The following is a 19,946-nucleotide window of genomic DNA, read 5'->3' as shown; positions in this document are numbered from 1 at the left end:
AGACTTGCAAATATAGGAAACCTTTGTGCCATAATATAAAGAATAAATTGAGCAAACCTATTTTCAAATATTTACAGATTCAGATTTAATGTGCATGGTATAAAACACAAATGTGCATTCATTCCACTGTATGTGCTTTGTAAAATGAAACAAACTGTCTTTATGTTTGAAGTATCGGCATTATAATTTTGTTAGGGCGGATGGGCTCTTTTGTAAATAATCTCAGATACTAACCTCTGAAAAATATTTTAAGCAAGTGTTTTAAAAATATATAGTTAAGGGTTCATTATTTTCATAGAATCATAGGACTTGAAGGGACCTCAAGAGGTCTTCTAGTCCAGTCCCCTGCACTCAGCCAGGACTAAGTATTGTCTAGACCATCCCTGACAGGTATTTGTCTAACTTGCTCTTAAAAATTTCCAATGACAGAGATTCTAAAACCTCCGTAGGCAATTTTTTCCCATGCTTAACTACCCTGACAGTTTGTTAGGAAGTTTTTCCTAATGTCCAACCTAAACCACCCTTGCTGCAATTTAAGCCTACTGCTTCTTGTCTGATCTCAGAGGTTAAAGAAAACAATTTTTCTCTCTCCTGCTTGTAACAACCTTTTATGTCCTCCCTCAGCCTTCTTTTCTACAGACTAAACAAGCCCAATTTTTTCAATATTCCTCATAGGCCATGTTTTCTAGAGCTATAATCATTTTTGTTACTCTGCTCTGGACTTTCTCTAATTTGTCCACATCTTTCCTCAATTGTGGCGCCCTGAACTAGACACAATACTCCGCTTTAGGCCTAATTATTGTGGAGTAGAGTTCGATGAATTGCTTCTCAACACTCCTGCTAATACATCTGTCATAAATATAAAGGAAAGGGTAATCCCCTTTAAAATCCCTCCTGGCCAGAGGAAAAATCCTTTCACCTGTAAAGGGTTAAGAAGCTAAAGGTAACCTCGGTGGCACCTGACCAAAATGACCAATGAGGAGACAAGATACTTTCAAAAGCTGGGAGGAGGGAGAAAAACAAAGGGTCTGTGTCTGTCTGTGTGATGCTTTTGCCGGGGACAGAACAGGAATGGAGTCTTAGAATTTAGTAAGTAATTTAGCTAGATATGCGTTAAATTATGATTTCTTTGAATGGCTGAGAAAATAGCTGTGCTGAATAGAATGAATGTTCCTGTCTGTGTGTCTTTTTTGTAACTTAAGGTTTTGCCTAGACGGATTCTCTATGTTTTGAATCTAATTACCCTGTAAGGTATTTACCATCCTGATTTTACAGAGGTGATTCTTTTTTACTTCTATTAAAAGTCTTCTTGTAAGAAAACTGAATGCTTTTTCATTGTTCTAAGATCAAGGGTTTGGGTCTGTGGTCACCTATGCAAATTGGTGAGGATTTTTACCAAACCTTCCCCAGGAAGTGGAGTGCAAGAGTTGGGAGGATTTTGGGGGGGAAAGACGTTTCCAAACTCCGTTTTTTCAGGAACCCAGATAAAGTTTGGTGGTGGCAGTGGAAGTCCAAGGACAAAGGGTAAAATAGTTTGTGCCTTGGAGAAATTTTAACTTAAGCTGGTAAAAGTAAGCATGCAGGTCCCCACATCTGTACCCTAGAGTTCAGAGTGGGGAAGGAACCTTGACAACATCCCAGAATGATGTTTGCGTTTTTTTTTTTTTTTGCAACAGTGTTACACTGTTGACTAATGTTTAGCTTGTGATCCACTATGACCCCCAGATCCCCTAACAAGCTGACAAGGTAAAACCTGATTTGATGTTGTTAATTATATTTCTGTATTTACAACTGTAAGCATTCAAAAACTGTTAGCGCCACCTCCCTCTCTCTTTGCTGTGCCCAGTAATGAATTATTAAGAATTTATTTGCCTTCTGATTTTTTTGAACTTCTAGGGTACACTCAAGTTACATTTTCAAGCTTTTCTACAGAACCAGGAGAGCTAGAAACTTACTTTATTTTAATGAGAGCTGAGATTGTCACACATTCACAACTCCAGGAGCTGGGACTTTCAGGAAGCGCACCAAATATGACACTTGCTTTAAAACCACAAAAGTTGGCAATACATTCACTTAAGGTACATATAAGGATCACACAGTTCATAAACTCTCATACTGCCCAACTAACCACGTTGTTAATAAAAGGTTTCAGAGTAGCAGCCGTGTTAGTCTGACTGAATGCATCCGATGAAGTGAGCTGTAGCTCACGAAAGCTTATGCTCAAATAAATTGGTTAGTCTCTAAGATGCCACAAGTACTCATTTTTCTTTTTGTTGTTAATAAAGCAAGTGTTACTATTTAACTCTATTTTATAGTAAAACAAAAGTTTATAACATAATGCATTTTATATATATACAGTTCCATTTCTAGTGCATAATATTTCAAAACACTTTAGTGTCTGTTTCAAAAGGTAATTGTTAATGCATGGTAACATAGAAAAGTCAAACTTTGCACCAGATTTCCTTTGTGACTGCTACTTACTACGTGAAATTTTGTAGTGATCTGTTATCAAACTTCTTGGTCAAGCAAGTAAACAACGTATTAATGCTCATATGGTTCTTTTTATTAGTGTTGTTTGGGCCAAACACTTTTTTATTAGGTGGGAAGAGTAGTTTTGACATTACAATACACTGAGGACATTTTCATGGCAGGATAGAGGATATGCAGAAAGCAACAGGAATAGTGTGAAGAAAGGCCTCTTTTGTTTGATGTACTGTAGGAAAGACTTTGGGTTAAATATTAGATCCTAACACTAGATCAGACCTTCAACATGGGACAATATGGTGCAAGGTGAAAAGTAGTAGAAATGTGATATGGTAGGCAATAAGATAGTAGTAAGAAATATATTCTTGCTAAAGAGTAGTGAGGTTAGTTCCCCCCCCCCCACACACACTTTTTTTTATTAAAGCATTCACAAATAGTCAACACTGTAGATAAGGTTCCAATGTTGGCTTCCATTCTGAAAAAGTGGCTTGGAAAATATTCTCCAAAGACTTGGTTAGCAGTAGAAATAACCATGTAATGAGAACTTAACATGTTTTTCTGACCCTGCTATCGTGTACGGAGGGAGGGAAAGGGGGGTGGAATTTTCCCCACAGGATATTGTAAAATTGGTAGCTCTAACAGTCTCAGTTTTGGAAACCTTATGTTGTATTATATACCTGTGCAGAATTCATATGAATAGAGGAGTTAATCTCTTATTGCTTGAAACTGGGATTTGTAATCCAATATGTATTGTTGTTAATGGTGGACGTTCCCAGCCTGTTGGTATCAAGATGCTAGAAAACTAGGGAGAACTACTTACCTATTAACATAGGGTAGTCAGGACTCCTGGGTTCAATTTCTGGCTCTTCCACTGACATGTCACATGAAATTAAACCAGTCACATAGGTAAATTAAGGCACAGATAGGCTAACTGTGTATAAAGGGGGTAAACTGATACCACCTGAGAGGGATGCAGATCCTTTAAATCAATGCAATTTCAGATCAGCCAAAGCAAAATATTTTGCTCTAGCTCTTTCCTCGCTTTTTCAGTTGCTCAAGACTTTCTCAAACACATTGCTTTTGGAATGAAAGCTTTCTTGCTTGAGCTTCACCTAAATGAATATTTTTATTTTGACAGTTTTTGTAAAATCAGTTCAATCCCTTGAGTCTCTTTCTGTCTGTAAAAATAGATGAGGCAGTGTCATGAGCCTCTCCCTTGCTGCTGGGTGATTATAAGCAGTACCAGGACCTTCTCAGAAGGATTACAGAATCTCTTCAGATACCATCTGAGGTGGTTCAGGATCTCAAACATAAGCTCTTGGACATTCTGTAGGCTGTGGTTTTCTCTTGAGTGGCACTTATGATTTAACAAAGCCATAGTGGAGCCTACTAAAGCAATCTGACATACATCTGCCACTTGCACCCTATCCCCTAAGAGGGCTGAGAAGAGGTACTTTGTTCCTTCCAGAGGGGCAGAATATTTGTTTTCTCACCCAAACTCCTTAGGGATCTAGGTTGTTTGCACCAGCTCAAGCCTACTCCTCATAACAAGCTAGTCACCAGATCTTTCCCTCAAAGTGTCCCTTGTTATGGTGGAGATGGCATCATGCTCCATGACTCCCTTGTCATGAGATTGACTCCAGGCCTGTGTTCCCCAAAGAGGTTCAAACAACTGTAAAGGCCCTCCCCTTTTCAGTGAGAAAACAGATGACTCCCTGCCTACGCTTAAGGACTCTTGGTCTACCCTCCGCTCTCTGGGGATATACATAATAAATACACACACTCACTCACTCACTCTCTCTGTACCCTGGAGAAAATATTCTAGGCCTCCTCTGAGCTTCCTCCCAGCACCTCTATCCATTTTTCCAGAAAAGGTCTCCTGTGTGATAGGCACCCAGCCCAACTGGTCCCTTCTCTTCAGTCCCAGAAAGTCATTTTGATGAGATGCATCAGAACCGCCAACCGGTCTCCACACTGCTTATTGCCATCCCATTCAGTGGCTGCCTGGCACATTTTCTGCCAATGAGGCACCTTATCATACTGGACAGATGGATCCTGGATATTATATCAAATGGGTTTATGTGAGAGTTACTGTCTGCCCCCTCCCTGTCCCTTTTCAGGAATCCCTCTCATTAGAGCAGGGGTAGGCAACCTATGGCACGCATGCCAAAGGCGGCACATGAGCTGATTTTTCAGTGGCACTCACACTGCCCGGGTCCCGGGGGGGCTCTGCATTTTTATTTAATTTTAAATTAAGCTTCTTAAACATTTTTAAAACCTTATTTACTTTACATACAACAATAGTTCAGTTATATATTCTAGACTTATAGAAAGATCTTCTAAAAACATTAAAATGTATTACTGGCATGCAAAACCATAAATTAGAGTGAATAGATGAAGACTCGGCACACCACTTCTGAAAGGTTGATGACCCCTGCATTAGAGGATTCTCAAGCAGAGATGGATTCCTTTCTCCAGCTGGGGGCAATAGAGCCTGTCCTTCTTTGTCATGAGGGGAATGGCTTTTACTCAAGATACTTCCTCTCCCCCAAGAAGAAAGGGAGGCTGGAGACCAATCCTGGATCTCAGACAGCTAAATCTCTATATGTCACTCGAAGTTCAGGATGACTACCCTTGGCTCAATAATACCCTTCCTCAGCAAAGGTGACTGATTTGAGGCCCTCCGTTTGAAGGACACGTTTTCATATGGACATTCACAGGGGATTCCTGCATTTCACCATAGGCCCAGAGCTCTTTCACTACTAAGTGCACCCCTTTGGCCTCTTGATGGCCCCAAGGGCCTTTACGAAGATGCTTGTGGTGGTGGCGTCTGTGTACCTTTGCAGACAGGGCAATCTGATATTTCCCTACTTGGATGATTGACTGCTCACAGGTCAATTATACCAGGAGGTGCAAGCCGCAACTACCTCCACATTACACCTTTGTCATTTTTTGTGTGATGAGTGTATGAGTTGTGTACAAAAACTTACATATGCATTCTGGAAATGTTTGGGAGGCAGTGCATAAACCCAGCCTGTGCTAAACAAAAAAATGTTTTGTTCCTGTGTCTCCAGTGTAAATTAACAAGGTGAAGCCAGAGGACAATGAAAGTGCATTTACATATGAAGTAAACAAAGCAAGACACAGACTGCATCCTAGGAAGTCTTTCTGGCTCTTGAGGCCGAGACTATGGACTTTGGGCAACACAAGGGGACCAAATACAAATTTTTAAATATTTGTCACTTAGGGGACAGCACTTTCTGAGCCTGTGAAAGTTGGATCCCTTAGCCTTGTGGGCTAGAGATGCTGTTAACTTGATGTAAGAAAGATTAGACAAAGATTGTAATTTGCTAAAATTAAGTTTATCACTAGAAAATGTTTTTTGTATTTGTTTTGTTTGTAACCACACCTTTCTTTCCTCTTGCTTAGTGTTACTGAAATCTCTGTTCTTTGTTAATAGTCTTAGTTTTCCTGAAGATTAAGTTTATCTTAGTGCTGTTACTTTTCAATATAAGTGTGAGTCCTCAACTAAACTAACAAGCTGGTGTGTGCGCTGTCTCTTTGGAGGCAGCAAACGTAACTTCTGTAAGTGTCCAGTGAGAGGGAGTGGATGCCACAGGGAGACATCTGGGGATCTTGGGAAATGGGGTTCACTGATTGTTACTTGCAAAGCAAGTGTTGGCCTGGAAGAATCTCAAGGAGTTTGCTGGTGAATCAGACAGACAGGTGTGGCTGACACACAGTGTAATCTCCAGCAAAGCTCACTTTTGATGAGGCTCTGGGGTAACACAGTGGCTTACAGTTCTGGGTGTTTGAGCTGCATGTCAGTCACATGACCACTACATGCACGTCACCTACGTCTGCATTTATGGTGCCTCCAGATCTGGTTCAGCACGGCATTCACTTTGAACAGGGGCTCCTTGAACAGCAAGGTCTCACTTCCATAGAACATACTGACATCCTTCACATGGGAATTCAAAGTATTTGGGAGAGTTCTCTTTATTCCTTCGTTACCTACAAAGGCACTCATCACAAATATATCTCTAGGACGGGGAGCGCATCTGGATGACCAGAGAGCCCAGGGTTCCTGGTTCCCGCAGGAATCCAGGCTGCGTGTCAACCTGCTTGAGCTTTGAGCAGTCCACAAGGCATTCAAAACATTTCTACTTACTGTCTGGTCTACGCACATTCAGGTCAAATCAGACAATATTTTTACCATCTATTATATAAGTGAGACAAGGCAGGTGAGGTAATATCATCTCTTGGACCAACTTCTGTTGGAAAGTACAAGCTTGCGAGCATCACAGAGTTCTTCCTCAGGTTTCAAGAATGAAATCAGTGTGTCTGAACTAAATACAATTTGGGACAGATTGTTAAGCATAAAGGGTTAACACATTTTGTAGGGGGGATCACTTAAAATGAAGCGGGCAACTAGGGGTTAGCAAGCAGTGGGATTTGTTTACAAACTGATGTAAGGAGTCATAAAACCATGGTCTCTGAGTCCATGGTTTTTAGTGTCCAGCAGAGTTATGTTTTAAGTTCCCGGGATCACTTGTTATGCAGGGTTTATGCAGGTTTCCTTTTGAGGATGAGTACTGAGAGGTCAGATAAGGAGTGATTGTTTGCCTACGGGTGATTAGTGTTTTTGTCTCTTATAATTTTCCTGTGCACGTTCATTCGAGAGCATAATGATTATCTGATTTCAGTTGTTGAGGCATTTGCTACATTGGATGATGTACACCACATGCCATCATAGGCATCTCTAGAACCCATGAATCTTGAAAGGTGTGTTGGGGCGGGGGGGTATTGATCATTATAGTAGTGGAGATATGTATGCAGGTTTTGCATCTGTTGTTCTGGTAGGGTCTGGTGCTGATTTGAGTTTTTGCTCTGGTCTGTGGGGACCTTGCCTCTGATGAAGAGCTTGGTGAGGTTGGGGGAATGTTAGAAGGCCATGTGTGGAGGGATGCTTAGTCTTTACACATCCCACTACTGCAAGGTTCCTGAAGATATCATAAGGACATTCCTTCCAGTTCTAAACCAGTCCCTACATGGCATCTGAACCTTGTCCTCTTTGTAGAGCCTTGCACAGATACAAAAATGTGGCTCCGCATCCAATCCACATCTGCAAGAATCAGCTTGTATTCAACTTGGGATCCACACCCTATCTTTTATCTGTATCTACATGTGCACTGCATCTGCAGCAGCACACTATCTCTCAGTGCCTCTCAGGAGGAGCATCTGTGTGCATGCGTGTGTACTGTATATAGGATCTCAAAGGTGGGGAAGCAGCTGTCTGCAGCTCATAGCCTATGTAGCTGCTTCCCCACCTTTGAGATCCTGTATTCTCTCTCCCCTGTATAGAGAGAAAGGGGTGATCACAGGTCAAGACAGGGAACAAAATCCCCCATGCTCCGATCCTGGTGGTGTAAGCAGCCAAGCAATTTAGGAAACCTCTTCTGATGTCATTGCCATATCAGGTCAGTTGGAGAAGGAGGCAGCTGCTTCTGCAAAGTAAATAAGTATGGGGAGAGGGAGTATAGGATCTGGAAGGTGGGGAAGCAGCTTATAGGCTTTGAGCTGCAGACAGCTGCTTTCCTACCTCTGAGATCCTATAAAGCAGGTATCCGTGGATTTGTAGGGTTCTACCTCTGTGCTTATAAGAGCACCATTTGAGCCTTTGGCCTCCTGTTCCCTTCTTCACCTGTCTATGAATGTTCCCTTCCTGACAGCCAATTACCTCCACTAGGAGAGTGGGGGAGCTTGGGGTCTTTGTGGCAGTCCTGACATGCACAGTTTTTCACAAGGACAAAGTGTTTTTGCACCTACATCTCAAATTCATCCCTAAGGTGCCTTCTGAATTTCACATTAACCAGACTGTTCACCTTCCAGTGTCTTATCATGGCATGGAGGCAAGGGTGCCGGAACCATTGTAGAAGTGTGTGGTGGGGGGGCCCACTGGTACCAGAACTAGGGGCCTAGGGGCTATGCCCCCCATTTTTTAATGTGGGTGTAGTTTGGGGGATGAGCAGCGAGGCACCTGCAGGGGATGAGCTTTGTGGCAGCATTCTTTCCCTCCGTGCCCCTTCACCCCCCCCCCCCACATACTTCAAGCCTTGGCAGGCATGGAGTGGCGGCACCCCTGCCCAAAACTTGCAGTTTGGGGGGGAAACGCTATCTCCTGTCCCCTCAAACTATGCCCATGTTAAAAAGTATCAATATCACTTTTTACGCAAACTTAGCACCACTTTGCCACACTTACTTTTGTGCTGCTGCTGCAGCCTTAAGGCTCTCAGTCGGAGCCCCACTGCCACCTCCAGCTGACTGACCGAGGGAGGAGCAGAAGGAGAGTACGGGCTGCCTCCCCATGAGTGACTGGGAGCAGAGGAGGAGAGTCCAAGCCAGGGTGGTGGGGCTCAGACTATCAGCCGTGGTGGGGTCTGGCTGTCCCTTTTATCCTCTTCCCCCCTGCCTCTCAGATGTGCACAACCCTTCTGCACTAGCCTCAATCACCCAGGGCTGACAGCTGGAGCCCTTAAAAAAAAAAAGAAAAGAAAAGAAAAATACAGCTCGCACCTCCCAATAGTTTGAGAAACAGTGCCATGAAATTGATAAGACGGACAACAACCAGTGTAAGGAATGCAGTGTCCACATACACATTGCATTGCCCTAACCACACCAACATAAGCCCTATGCCTCTTGCAGAGATGGAGTTATGTCAATACAGTGAGGCACTTACATCAGTGGGACAATATAGTGAGGCACTTACATCATTAGCTGTAGTGTGTACGCTGACCTAATTAGGTTGATTTAAGATGTTTTATGTCAACCTAACTGTGTAGCGTAGACCAGGCCTGAGATTCTTGGCATGGCATAAATAAATGCCTCATTACTGTAGCTGTACGCTATCCAGTGTAATTTTGGAACATCAAAATGGCTGAGGACTTAAAACTGGACAGTAACAGACTGCAGAACCCAGAGATGATTGAGCCTGGTGACATTCTGAACAAAAGGATCTCTTAACCCTGCTTATAGCTGTTTCCATCACTTCATGCTGACTCTACAGTCATAATAGGCTTCAGACCCACAGAGTGGCATTCCTGGAATTCTATCTCTATAATAAGTTGGTGGTCTCTGTCCTTTTCCTAGTCATCAGGTATCCGAATCACAAAATCCACGTTGTTCTCGAAATTACTTAGCAGAGGGTACTCTGCTAGAACTGCCATCTAATTCATCTATCCAGTATTTTATATTGCACACATCACTGCACTGCCCAGGGGCCTTGAATGATTGAATGTCTAGGGAGACTGAAATATACTCCAGTTTGCAAGACATTAAATACCATCTTGGTGTGTCCAGTATGAGAATTTAGACCTATAGATGTGGCTTGTTCTTAAGAGCTGAGGCACGTTGGTGGAATGGTACAGTGAAGCTGCTGCCTTTGCTATATTTGTGCTGTAGAGAAATAGAGGACTTTGTTTTTTCATTCAGGAAGTCTGGCATCTTTTCATGATCAGTATGCTCACTTAACATTAAAGATAAGAACATTCTTGTGGTTATGAGTGTCTCTTGTGTATTCTCAGGGTGAGAGAATCATGCAGCAAAGCTGAGCAGTTCTGACACCCTGAGGACAAAACTGCTCAGTTTTACTTCATGATTCTCCTGCCCTTAAGAGTGTACATGGCACGTGTATAGCCATAAGAATGTTCCTATCTGTGCATGTAAACAATAAATGAGCTGTTTTATATTGGCAATTAGATACTCTAGAGAGTTGTGAAGCTGTGAGATATTGCCATACTTAAGGTGGTTGAAGACTAAGTAGTTTCAGCCCTAGAGCTTCGTTGCCTACTATAGGTGCTAGGAAATGGCAATGCTAATGTGCTTAATGATTTCATTCCTAATCAGCAGCCTGGTCAGAACAATTGACCTTCATTAATCTTGGTATTTCTGGTTTAATTTTTTTTCTTTTCCCTCTATAATGAATAAGTCAGGTTTTTTGACTTTGAAAGAATACAAGCAGTTACCTTTTAACACTTAGTTAATTTTAGATTGACTCATTTTAATGAACAGTATTATGAATATTTTTCTTCTACTTTTTTAAAATCCAGTGTGCCATGCTGAATTGAATGCCATTATGAACAAAAACTCAGCTGATGTGAAAGGCTGCAGCATGTATGTTGCCTTGTTTCCGTGTAATGAATGTGCAAAGCTCATCATCCAGGCAGGTAAGGAGCAAAGATACCAGCTTGATTTGTCAGAGTTGCAGCACTGCTTGCTCATCAGCACCTTATAACAGATTTATTTGATTTTAAATTGCTGCTGTTTAGATCTAAATTAATTGCACTATCAGCTTCATAAGATACTTCTTGTGTTTTTGCATTTGAGTGGTGCCAAGCTTTTCCAGTGCTAATTGCATCCTGTGTGATTCTTAGCATGTTTTTAATTTAGGTTTACAACTTCTTAGACCAGGAGCTGCATATCATTACTGTCAGTTTACTGTGCTCTGACACACAGAATAGAGTATGGGGAAAAGAAATAAACTTCTGCCTGACACGAGGTCTGTTGGGAGTATATACATGAAATTTTAATTTTAATGTAATACATGGTAGATATTTTAAGATTTTAAAATATCTTTGCTCATAAATGTCATAAGACTTCTATGATCCTACTTTAATTATATCTTTCATTACAATTGTTATAAATCTAGACCACTACAGCAAGTGCCTGAATGTTTTGCCTTTTTTCAGATTATTTGGTGTAACTGCAGTAGACTTTGGTTCCATAAAACTCCCTCCCTAAGTTCCTAAAACTCTGAGTTAGCAAAATGTATTTATAAAGGAGTTATCTCTTGAGAGAGCAAAAGGTGAAAGTTAATGGGGAGACATTTACCGGGTATAGGGATTCCGGGACTCACTGAACTATAGTCAGACCTCATGTAGTGAAATCTCATCAAATTCTGGGAGGATACCCAAGGTAGAGCCCTTTGTCCTGCCTTTGGTCCACCTTCCTATACATACCCAGGAAGGTTAGGGAATGTTGGTATTTGGGATGCTAGAAGATACACGTTTTGATGTATTACTTGGGTATGATATATTGTATGCTTAAGCCAAAATCCTGCTCTTTTCCCTGTACAAACAAAAGACTGGTATCAGGTGCTGCCAGTTGGCCATAAGAGTGAGTGAAGGTGTCATCCAAAATCTGAATGGAGAAGCTAGGATGGAGGGGGGGTATAATTACACCTACTTGTGACAATAGGGATAGGTTCTTAAAGTGAAGCTACATGTGCAGCATTTATGAACAAGTGTATAAAGTGGAGGGTGGAGAAGGACCTCTATCCATTTCTGCATGGGAGATGACAGTCACACAGGCCCACATGTAAATTCTCTGAAGCCTGACTCTGTGACTAGGGAAGCTAGCTCACTGCCTATCCTTACCAAGGAAACTGAGACAGAGCTGAACATTGCTGTAGCCAGTCACAAGTAGAAGTGGGTGAAAGGTACTGTACGTCCAAACTTCACTGAGAGAAGGGACACTTTGACTGGTAAAGAATGTTCCTAACAATATGGTACCCACCAGAGCAGGAGGGAGAGGGAAAGATATTTGTTCCTTCATCTATAACTGCAATGATTTATAAAAATGTAAATGGACCTGAGGCAGATGGGAGGAAGTGCTGGTTGCCTCACCCCAACACATGCGGGGAAAAGAGGCACTCCACAGTCATCATAGAGTGCAAACCCAGGGGGCAAGGATGCAGTCCACTGCCTCACCCTGGATTCCATGGTGAGGAATTGCCTAAGGGGACTAGGACCCCTGGCACACTTGGGGGCAGGGCAGAGAATGGAATTTGGCTCTGGGGAAAATTTTGTGGATTAGCCCTGCGGAGAAGTGAACACCCCATATACCAGTGACACTAAATGTTCATGTGGATCCTGCTGCCATGCACTAAAAGTCCCCTAATACGATTTAATCTGTCCTGCTTTGAAACCGGAGTAGATTAGAGTGCACTAAGGAACTTTTAGTGCACAGTAGGAAAGTCCTCAGATACTTAGTGCATGGCAGGCTTAGTGTGGAGTATATTTACAACCAGGCTTTCTGCAAACTCAGTGTTCATATAGCCAAAGTCCTACATTTGACCAGGTCAGTGAGGAGAAGTTATTCTAGATGCATTAATCTGATTTCTATTGGGGCTATTAGAAAAACGAACAAGGAAGTAATACAATGGCTTCCTAAATAAGTGCATTTAGATATATGTTAGACAGACAAGAGGACCCAAATTTTAGTTTCAGAGATCCTATAACTTGTGTCCCATATGCTGTGAATGTTGTTTGGTAATACTGGGATCTAGCAGATAAAAGGACTTCAAAGTTAAAAAGTCTGATTCCTGTGAAGGTCGGGGTACTTGTCAGAAGCTGCTGACACGTAGAGACAGACTCTGGGAGGAGTCTAAAGGAATTGGCCTTTCCAGATCTAGGGAATGGTAAGCATTAAGGAAAACCAAGCATAGAATTTAGGTTGGCTAATTGTTTTTAAGACACACTTTTTTTTCTGTAGTGCTTTTTCTTCTAAATAAATGATGCTCTGCTTTGATTGTTGATTACCACTGTCATTGTCCTGGAGGAAAAAGAACAGCAGGGTGTGTTAGACCTCTAAGGTGATCATGGTTGACACAGGAGTCTGCGCTCCAGTACTTGGTTTGAGAGCAGGAGAATCACGTGATTCCATTCTGAGACCTAGGGGTAGAGGGGCACACAGAGAGACCAGGAGGGGGCAGAGTAACTGTGACATTGATGACCAGGATTCTACAAGAACCAAATTTAATCCATAGTTAATGCGTTCTGAACTTTACAGGGATTGAAACTGGTGTGAAAAAGAACTAATGGTGTTTTGCATCCAGACCAAGGTGTACTCATTTGTGACACAAAAATAAAAGGTTCGCAGCTCTTCACAATATAGTTGTTCATTTTCTTTCTTATGTGCTTTGATCAGTAGTTAAATAGTTAAGTGTTAATAGTCATCCTAATTAGGAGAGCATTTTAACAGAGAAAACGTGGTAGCCATTGAAATATTTAAATATCACTCCTGGTTCTGCCTCTTCATTTCTCCTCTGACATATTTAAGACAAGAGTAGTTAATTAAGAGCTGGGGCACAGTCAGTTACCCATATGTAGGGCCTGTATTTGAAAAATGGGGAATTGCTTCCTGGTTTAACTATGATGAGTCACATTGGTTTGTACAAAGGCTAAGTGAAAAATTTCCATCAAAATTGTTTGTGATGGAAAATTGTGTTTTCAACTAAATGAAAATTTTCACAGAAAGTGTGTGCTTTCCATGGAAAACTTCAGCTCTTTGTTGTTTTTTGTTGTTGTTGTTGTTTTAACATACTTTTCAGGTTTTGGCTGAAATTTCTTGGTTTTCAGTTTTTCATGGAAAATTTCAATTTTTTTATTTTCACCAAAAATTTTTCATGGGGAAGCTATTTTCTGAACAGTTCTATATTGTACTGCTCCACTCTTAGGGTACAATTTATAATACATTTTCATGTGATGTGGCACGTAGAGCGTATGGATAGGTGCCCTTTTTAGCCTGTATACATCTAAATTATTTTTCCCTACCATATTTATTTCTGCTTGTAATTCTAGCATGTCTCTTGATAAAATATTTCTAGGTATAAAAGAAGTTATTTTTATGTCTGACAAATACCATGATAGCCCTGAAATGACAGCTGCCCGTCGCCTGTTTGATTTAGCTGGAATTATTTACAGGTAAGACATAGTCTTGACTGGTGGTGGTGGTTGATTTTAAATGTGAAGATGAAGAAATTGCTGTATGAGGAAGACAACCTTTAGGCAAAAGCTTTATTTTCTCCTTATGTTATGTAACTTTTGTGGTACAGTTAATTCTCTTACAAAAACTCTCATGCAGATTTAGTACCAGTCAATTCAGCTCCTTTGATAGCCTTTGACCATGTGCTCCCTGGAGAACAGCAGCAGATGCTTCTGTACTGTGCCCTGCCAATGTGCTTTAAGTCCAATCTCGTGGACTTGGGAGTGACCTACCTTCTCACCCCAATATTCATTCAATCCTTGGCCTTTCTCCTGAGACTGCCATCAAGATTGCCAATTGGGGTGGTGGTTTCTGGTGAGTGTGTACTCATAGGAGCTGGACTGGAACCACCAATTTGTTTTATGTAGACCGTGGAGCCCTGTTGGAAGGGTAATAACCTTCCGTCGCAACCAGTCTGAGCTGGAGTTAAACCAGCTTGTGATAGGGCAGGACTCACCACCTTGGCACCTCCTGCTGGCTTTGCTGGGAATTAACTCTTGGTTGCCAATGCGCCTTTCTCTAGTGGTGTCTCACTACCATCACTTCTGCTCTACCTCTAAGATGCGCATCGCTCCCCAGACCGTGGCATCCTCTTCTGGGCATGGCCCTCAGGCTGTGCCCCACTCCACTTTCTCCCCCCTTTCAGGGGAATTGGCTGTCTCTAGTCCATCCACTTGCTGCTGCGGCCTACTGTAGCCTTCAGTCTAGTCCCTCACCTCAAGATAACTGCAGTCTGAATACTGGCCACCCCCTCTGTGACAAGTGAGGGTACTGGGAGCGAGGGGGGTCTGGGTCCACTCACTACTCCGGGCCCTGACCCAGGGACCCTTTAGCTGGCGACCACGTGCTGCTGCTCCTCTAATTCCTACCGCCTATTTCCCTGGGCCACTTCCCCGTAGCCCTAGCACCTTCCTGGCCCTTTTTATCAGGGGCCTCGCTCTGGCAGTCCTCAGGCTGGAGCTCCCTATTGCCCCCCTGACCCTGCCCAGCTCTGCTCTAGCTAAGGTACACCTCTAAGGCAACCAGTCATTCTCTTGCAGTCCAGGGAGAGACTACCCCTGCTCTGTTGAGCAGCTCTTCTTATATGGCCTCCCTGGCCCTGATTGGCTGCTCCAACAAATCTTCTGCTGATTGGCTCTCTACATGCCCGCCTCCCATTGGTTGGGTTTTGCGCAGCCTCCCTGAGGACTGCTTTAACCTTCCATCTAGCTTTGTGGGGCAGCTGCTCCACCACACAGCCACATAGGGTAAGACGTTCTTGTATAATCATTTATCAGTCCCTATCACCATCTGGTCTTCCGCAGTGTGCTTTCTTAAAAGAAAAGAATAAAACCTGAAATATCTGTCCTGAAGTAATGAGGATCTGAATGATCTGTTAAGAGTAGTGACGGAGATATCTCAAGACAATCTGTCTGACAGCTAGTTTGATACAAATAACATGCTATGGGTGAGACTAATTACGCAATCATGGGGAGACTTTAAAATTCCAAAAAGTTTTACAATATTAATATAAAACCTTCTTAAATTTTACAAGTACAGCAATTCTGACAGAGAAAATTTTACGATGAAAGCTACCTGCTGGGCTAAGAAACACCCATGAACCAGTGCAGCAGTATTTGAAATTCACTTTTAAAGTCAGTGTATTTCCTTCCCCTAAAGCTACTTGGCTAAGTAAGGCATAAATCATTCCTTTACAAGTGAAATCTTACTACAGTTTCCCCATGGTGAGTGTTGTTACTTGCTTTTCAGACTGCTGGTCTGGACAAAATGGGTATCATAATCCTTCAAGGTTTCTGTAGTCAACAACATATCCTTTACTGTGTTTACTGTTTTCACCTGTTGTATTGATTATTAAGGATACAAGTTGTACTTAACGAATCTCTGGAACTGAATTGTGGAGCCTAATGAGACACTAAATTCACACTATTTGCATAATCCTTTTGTTTATTCGTAGATTGTAAATTATATATTTAGTCCCCAAATACCTTCCTTACTAACTGCAGTAGCAGATGCTCTAATGGTGTAAAAGGATGCATTTTGTTGCAATATTAATTTTACAATTCTAAAGTTATAATTTTTAAATGATTCCTTCTTAACCAGTTTAGTTATTTCTTGTATGATGCATAATGCAATCTATTCCCTTTGCTCAAAAACTATTGAAGTGTATTTTTAAAGTTTGCTGTGAAAACTTGGCAGGAAAGAAAAGAGATAAAATTTTGCAGAAAAACTTGTAACATGATGCCACCTCCTGCAGCTAAGTTGTTAGAAATCCTTTGACTCCTGGGTAATTTATGAACTCCAATAGCTGAAGAATATACAGATTAAACAACCCCATGTGTCTTTTTGTCTTAGTCTTTCTTGTCCGGGTTTCTCTCTGTATAGTGCACTATAATTGGCTCCTATAGAGAAAAAACGCTAAGTGAATCCAAGGAAATTTTCTTCAAAAAAAAATTTAGTTGGCGCCAAAGCAAACAAAATATTTAACTACTAACTGGCTAATATCTATCCATATTTTTTCTTATTTTCAGGAAATTCAAACCAAAGTGCAATAAGATCATCATTGACTTTGATTCAATTAACGGCAGACCGAGTCAAAAGCCTCTGTGAGTTACGTCTCATTAAATCTCTAGAAGATTGTGATTATCCTTTTCTGAGAAGCTGCTAATGCCTTTCATCTTGAAGTCACACATAACTTTTTAATAGCCACTACAGCCAAAGTAGACATCTGAAGAATGTAAGGCCTGAAATTTTTCTCTGTCAGCCTTGTCGTACAGAATCTACATCTAAACTTTTGGTTGCTGCATTTTTTTCAAGCCTGCTTTAAAATCTAGAACTATATAGAAGAAACATAGTACTGCATATGTACTGCAAGAAAATGGTTTTAATTCTTATTGTGTCCATCATCTGCTCTATTAAATGGAGTCAGAATCATTGAAGACAGTCTAACAGTAGTATTTATTGTAGGCAATAGCATGCTGGAAAACCTCACTTACATATATGGATCTGTCCTTATTGGACACAGGGATCAAAATAGCTAATCCACATGAAGTGTAAGAGGAGATGTCCATGCAAATATTGATATTCAATCTACAGAATTACTAGAATATTCTTGTTAAAAAGTTACAACAATTAGATTAAAATATTGTGGTGTCAAACTATAGTGTTGCAATGTACTTTTATTTGCAGATGTGATAGTGATTTTTCTTTTAATTGCTGTCTTACATTGTAATATATGGGGTGTGTGTGTGTGTGTTTTAGATATGTTTGGAGAATTTTCTGTGTTGGATTCGGTTTAGAGGGGCTTTAAATTCTTTTTCCCAAGAACTTAATGGGGGCTAAGTGAATAAATCATTGGACTTTCACCTATGGGACCTTATTTGGAGTTGATTTTCTTGCCTAAAAGGAAGTTAGTTTATTGGTCTAAGTTTCTACTAGACAATCCAATACAGTTCCATCTCAGAATTAACCTGTAAGGTAACTGAATAATTTCTTGTCCTCAGAGAGAAACGAGATATTCAACCCATGTTGAGGTTGTCTATGCCAAAAGTAGTAATTGTGGTTTTAGCTTGTTTCTTAATGCTGGCACAGTGCCTTCATTTTCACAAATGTTGCCTAAAATAATGTCCTTTTTAATTTTATTTTGAGGTTTGGGAATAGATTTGAGTGCCTTTTCTTTAATTTGATTTTTTTTAAATTAAATATGCCTAATGGCTTTGTTTAGAAGATTTTTTTTATCCCAGAGGTAATCATATTTTTTTTAAATATGGTTATATTTCAGTAAGCTTTTATTTTTTTCTGTAAAGGCTTTCTGTTCCATATTTTGGGACATTATGTAATTTGGCTTCCTACCAGTACTATTAAGTATTATTAAAATCTGCTATGCTGAAGTAGACTCATTATTATAATATTACAACATGTGCTAGACTCCAGAGTGCTGCTGTTTTTGCAATCATATGCAAAGCATATTTTGTACATTTGTGATGTCATTACATAAAGTGTAATGTTCAAAAACCACTTGGCTCCTAAAGGGACATTATGGTGTAATGGTAAGATGTCAGTTATTTGTGACCTTTTCCCTTACTCCCTCCAACTTCCATAATTGTTTCTCACCTGAAATTTGGTCTGAAATCAAGAGGTTTTTTTTATGTGCTAATTTTGAGGTAGATTGGACTGACTATTTGAGCATCTAAAAATTACTTTCTAATTTTCCTACCCCCACCTCAGTTCTCAAACGGCTTGTACTAGGAGCTCCATGTTTATTTCAGTATGTCTGTAAGAGATGAAATGTAAAGAGGTATGTCAAATTATCCTGGGTTGATCATTGGGGGAAAATCTCTTGTAGTTACTGCAACAATGAATTTTTGGATTTTAAAATGCAATTGTTGCAAATATCACAAGGAGTTCTCTATATCTTATGAACAACATATTTATTGTTCTACAGTGTCTGGATCATGTCAAACAGAAAAGACATAATACTGACAACATGATCTTAAAAAAAAAATTGAGCTCCATTTCAGAGTGAATAAATGGTCTGAAGAATGACTTTTCTCTTGCACATCTTTTACAGTATCTGCTGTTACATCAGTTCATCCCTCCATTTTTAAAACAACATTTTGACATGACGAAATTTTTAGTCTAGGAATAGATTAGTTTTTCATAGTGCATTTCTCAAAACATTTGACTCTGAATCACCATGTAACAGGATGGGAAGTTCTTGGGACCTCTGTAGGAGAATAGGCCTCTTCTGCTGAGTCACTGTAATGTAAGATCTTAGAACCCTGTGTAAAGCTTGCAGAGTAATTTCAGCTTACTCATGTTGATAGGTAGGTCCTATGAGCTCCAAGCCAGCTCCATATAAAAGGGGATAGAAAAAGCAAAGGGCAGATTGGAAGTCTTACATTGTAACATATGGTATGCTACCAAAGCCAAGCTGAAGAGAGAGCTTAGTCTGAGAAGTTAATGTGCTGTTCAACAGTAGAGGCAAACCCTAAAGAGGCATTTAGACCATATCAAGCTTTTATATCCTGTTTAGAGTAGGATGGATACTTGCTTGCAGTCCTTTAATCCAGAAGAAAATACATTTGTAAACACTACATGACTTTGACTTCCAAATAAACAATAGTTGTGCTTATTGTAAATCATATACTCCTGAGGGAATTCTGCGCAGGTGCAGAATTCATGTACCCTGCAGATTTTTTTGTTTCACCACAGAATAATAGATTCTGACGGGGAAGCCATGAGAGGGGTCATGTGCCCCTCCCTGGCAGCAGTCCTGAATGGGCAAATAGTTTTGGGCATCAGGAGCAGTGGGAGAGATGTAAATCACCACCGGGGGCGGGGGGGCCACGCGGGTGGTTCTGGGAGTGTGTCTGAGATTCTGTCCTTCTCACTTGCTATTGCAGTGTGCCTGGCATGGAGGGCCCAGGGGGGAGGGATAGCTCAGTGGTTTGAGCATTGGCCTGCTAAACCCAGGGTTGTGAGTTCAATCCTTGAGGGAGCCATTTAGGAATCTGGGGCAAAAATTGGGGATTGGTCCTGCTTTGAGGGTTGGACTAGATGACCTCCTGAGGTCCGTTTCAACCCTGATACTCTATGATTCATGCAGTGCTGCAACCCAGGGAAAGTGCAGTAGCTTAGAC

General features: G+C 41.0%; 1 protein-coding gene across 1 annotated transcript in view; it reads left to right on the top strand.

Annotated features, from left to right (window-relative positions):
- DCTD (dCMP deaminase) overlaps positions 1-17,465 on the top strand; it is a 30,041-nt gene extending 12,576 nt beyond the window's left edge. The window contains exons 4-6 of the mRNA XM_048847884.2: positions 10,593-10,709; positions 14,150-14,246; positions 16,836-17,465. Coding sequence (XP_048703841.1) covers positions 10,593-10,709; positions 14,150-14,246; positions 16,836-16,914 — 293 coding nt within the window. The 3' untranslated portion in view covers positions 16,915-17,465. The remainder of the gene's footprint in view (positions 1-10,592; positions 10,710-14,149; positions 14,247-16,835) is intronic.
- Positions 17,466-19,946: the final 2,481 nt, after the last annotated feature.

The sequence above is a fragment of the Caretta caretta genome, chromosome 4 (genome assembly GCF_965140235.1).
Source record: "Caretta caretta isolate rCarCar2 chromosome 4, rCarCar1.hap1, whole genome shotgun sequence".
NCBI lineage: Eukaryota > Metazoa > Chordata > Testudines > Cheloniidae > Caretta > Caretta caretta.
The sequence above is the reverse complement of the archived record's forward strand: the minus strand, read 5'-3'. Positions and strand labels throughout refer to the sequence as shown.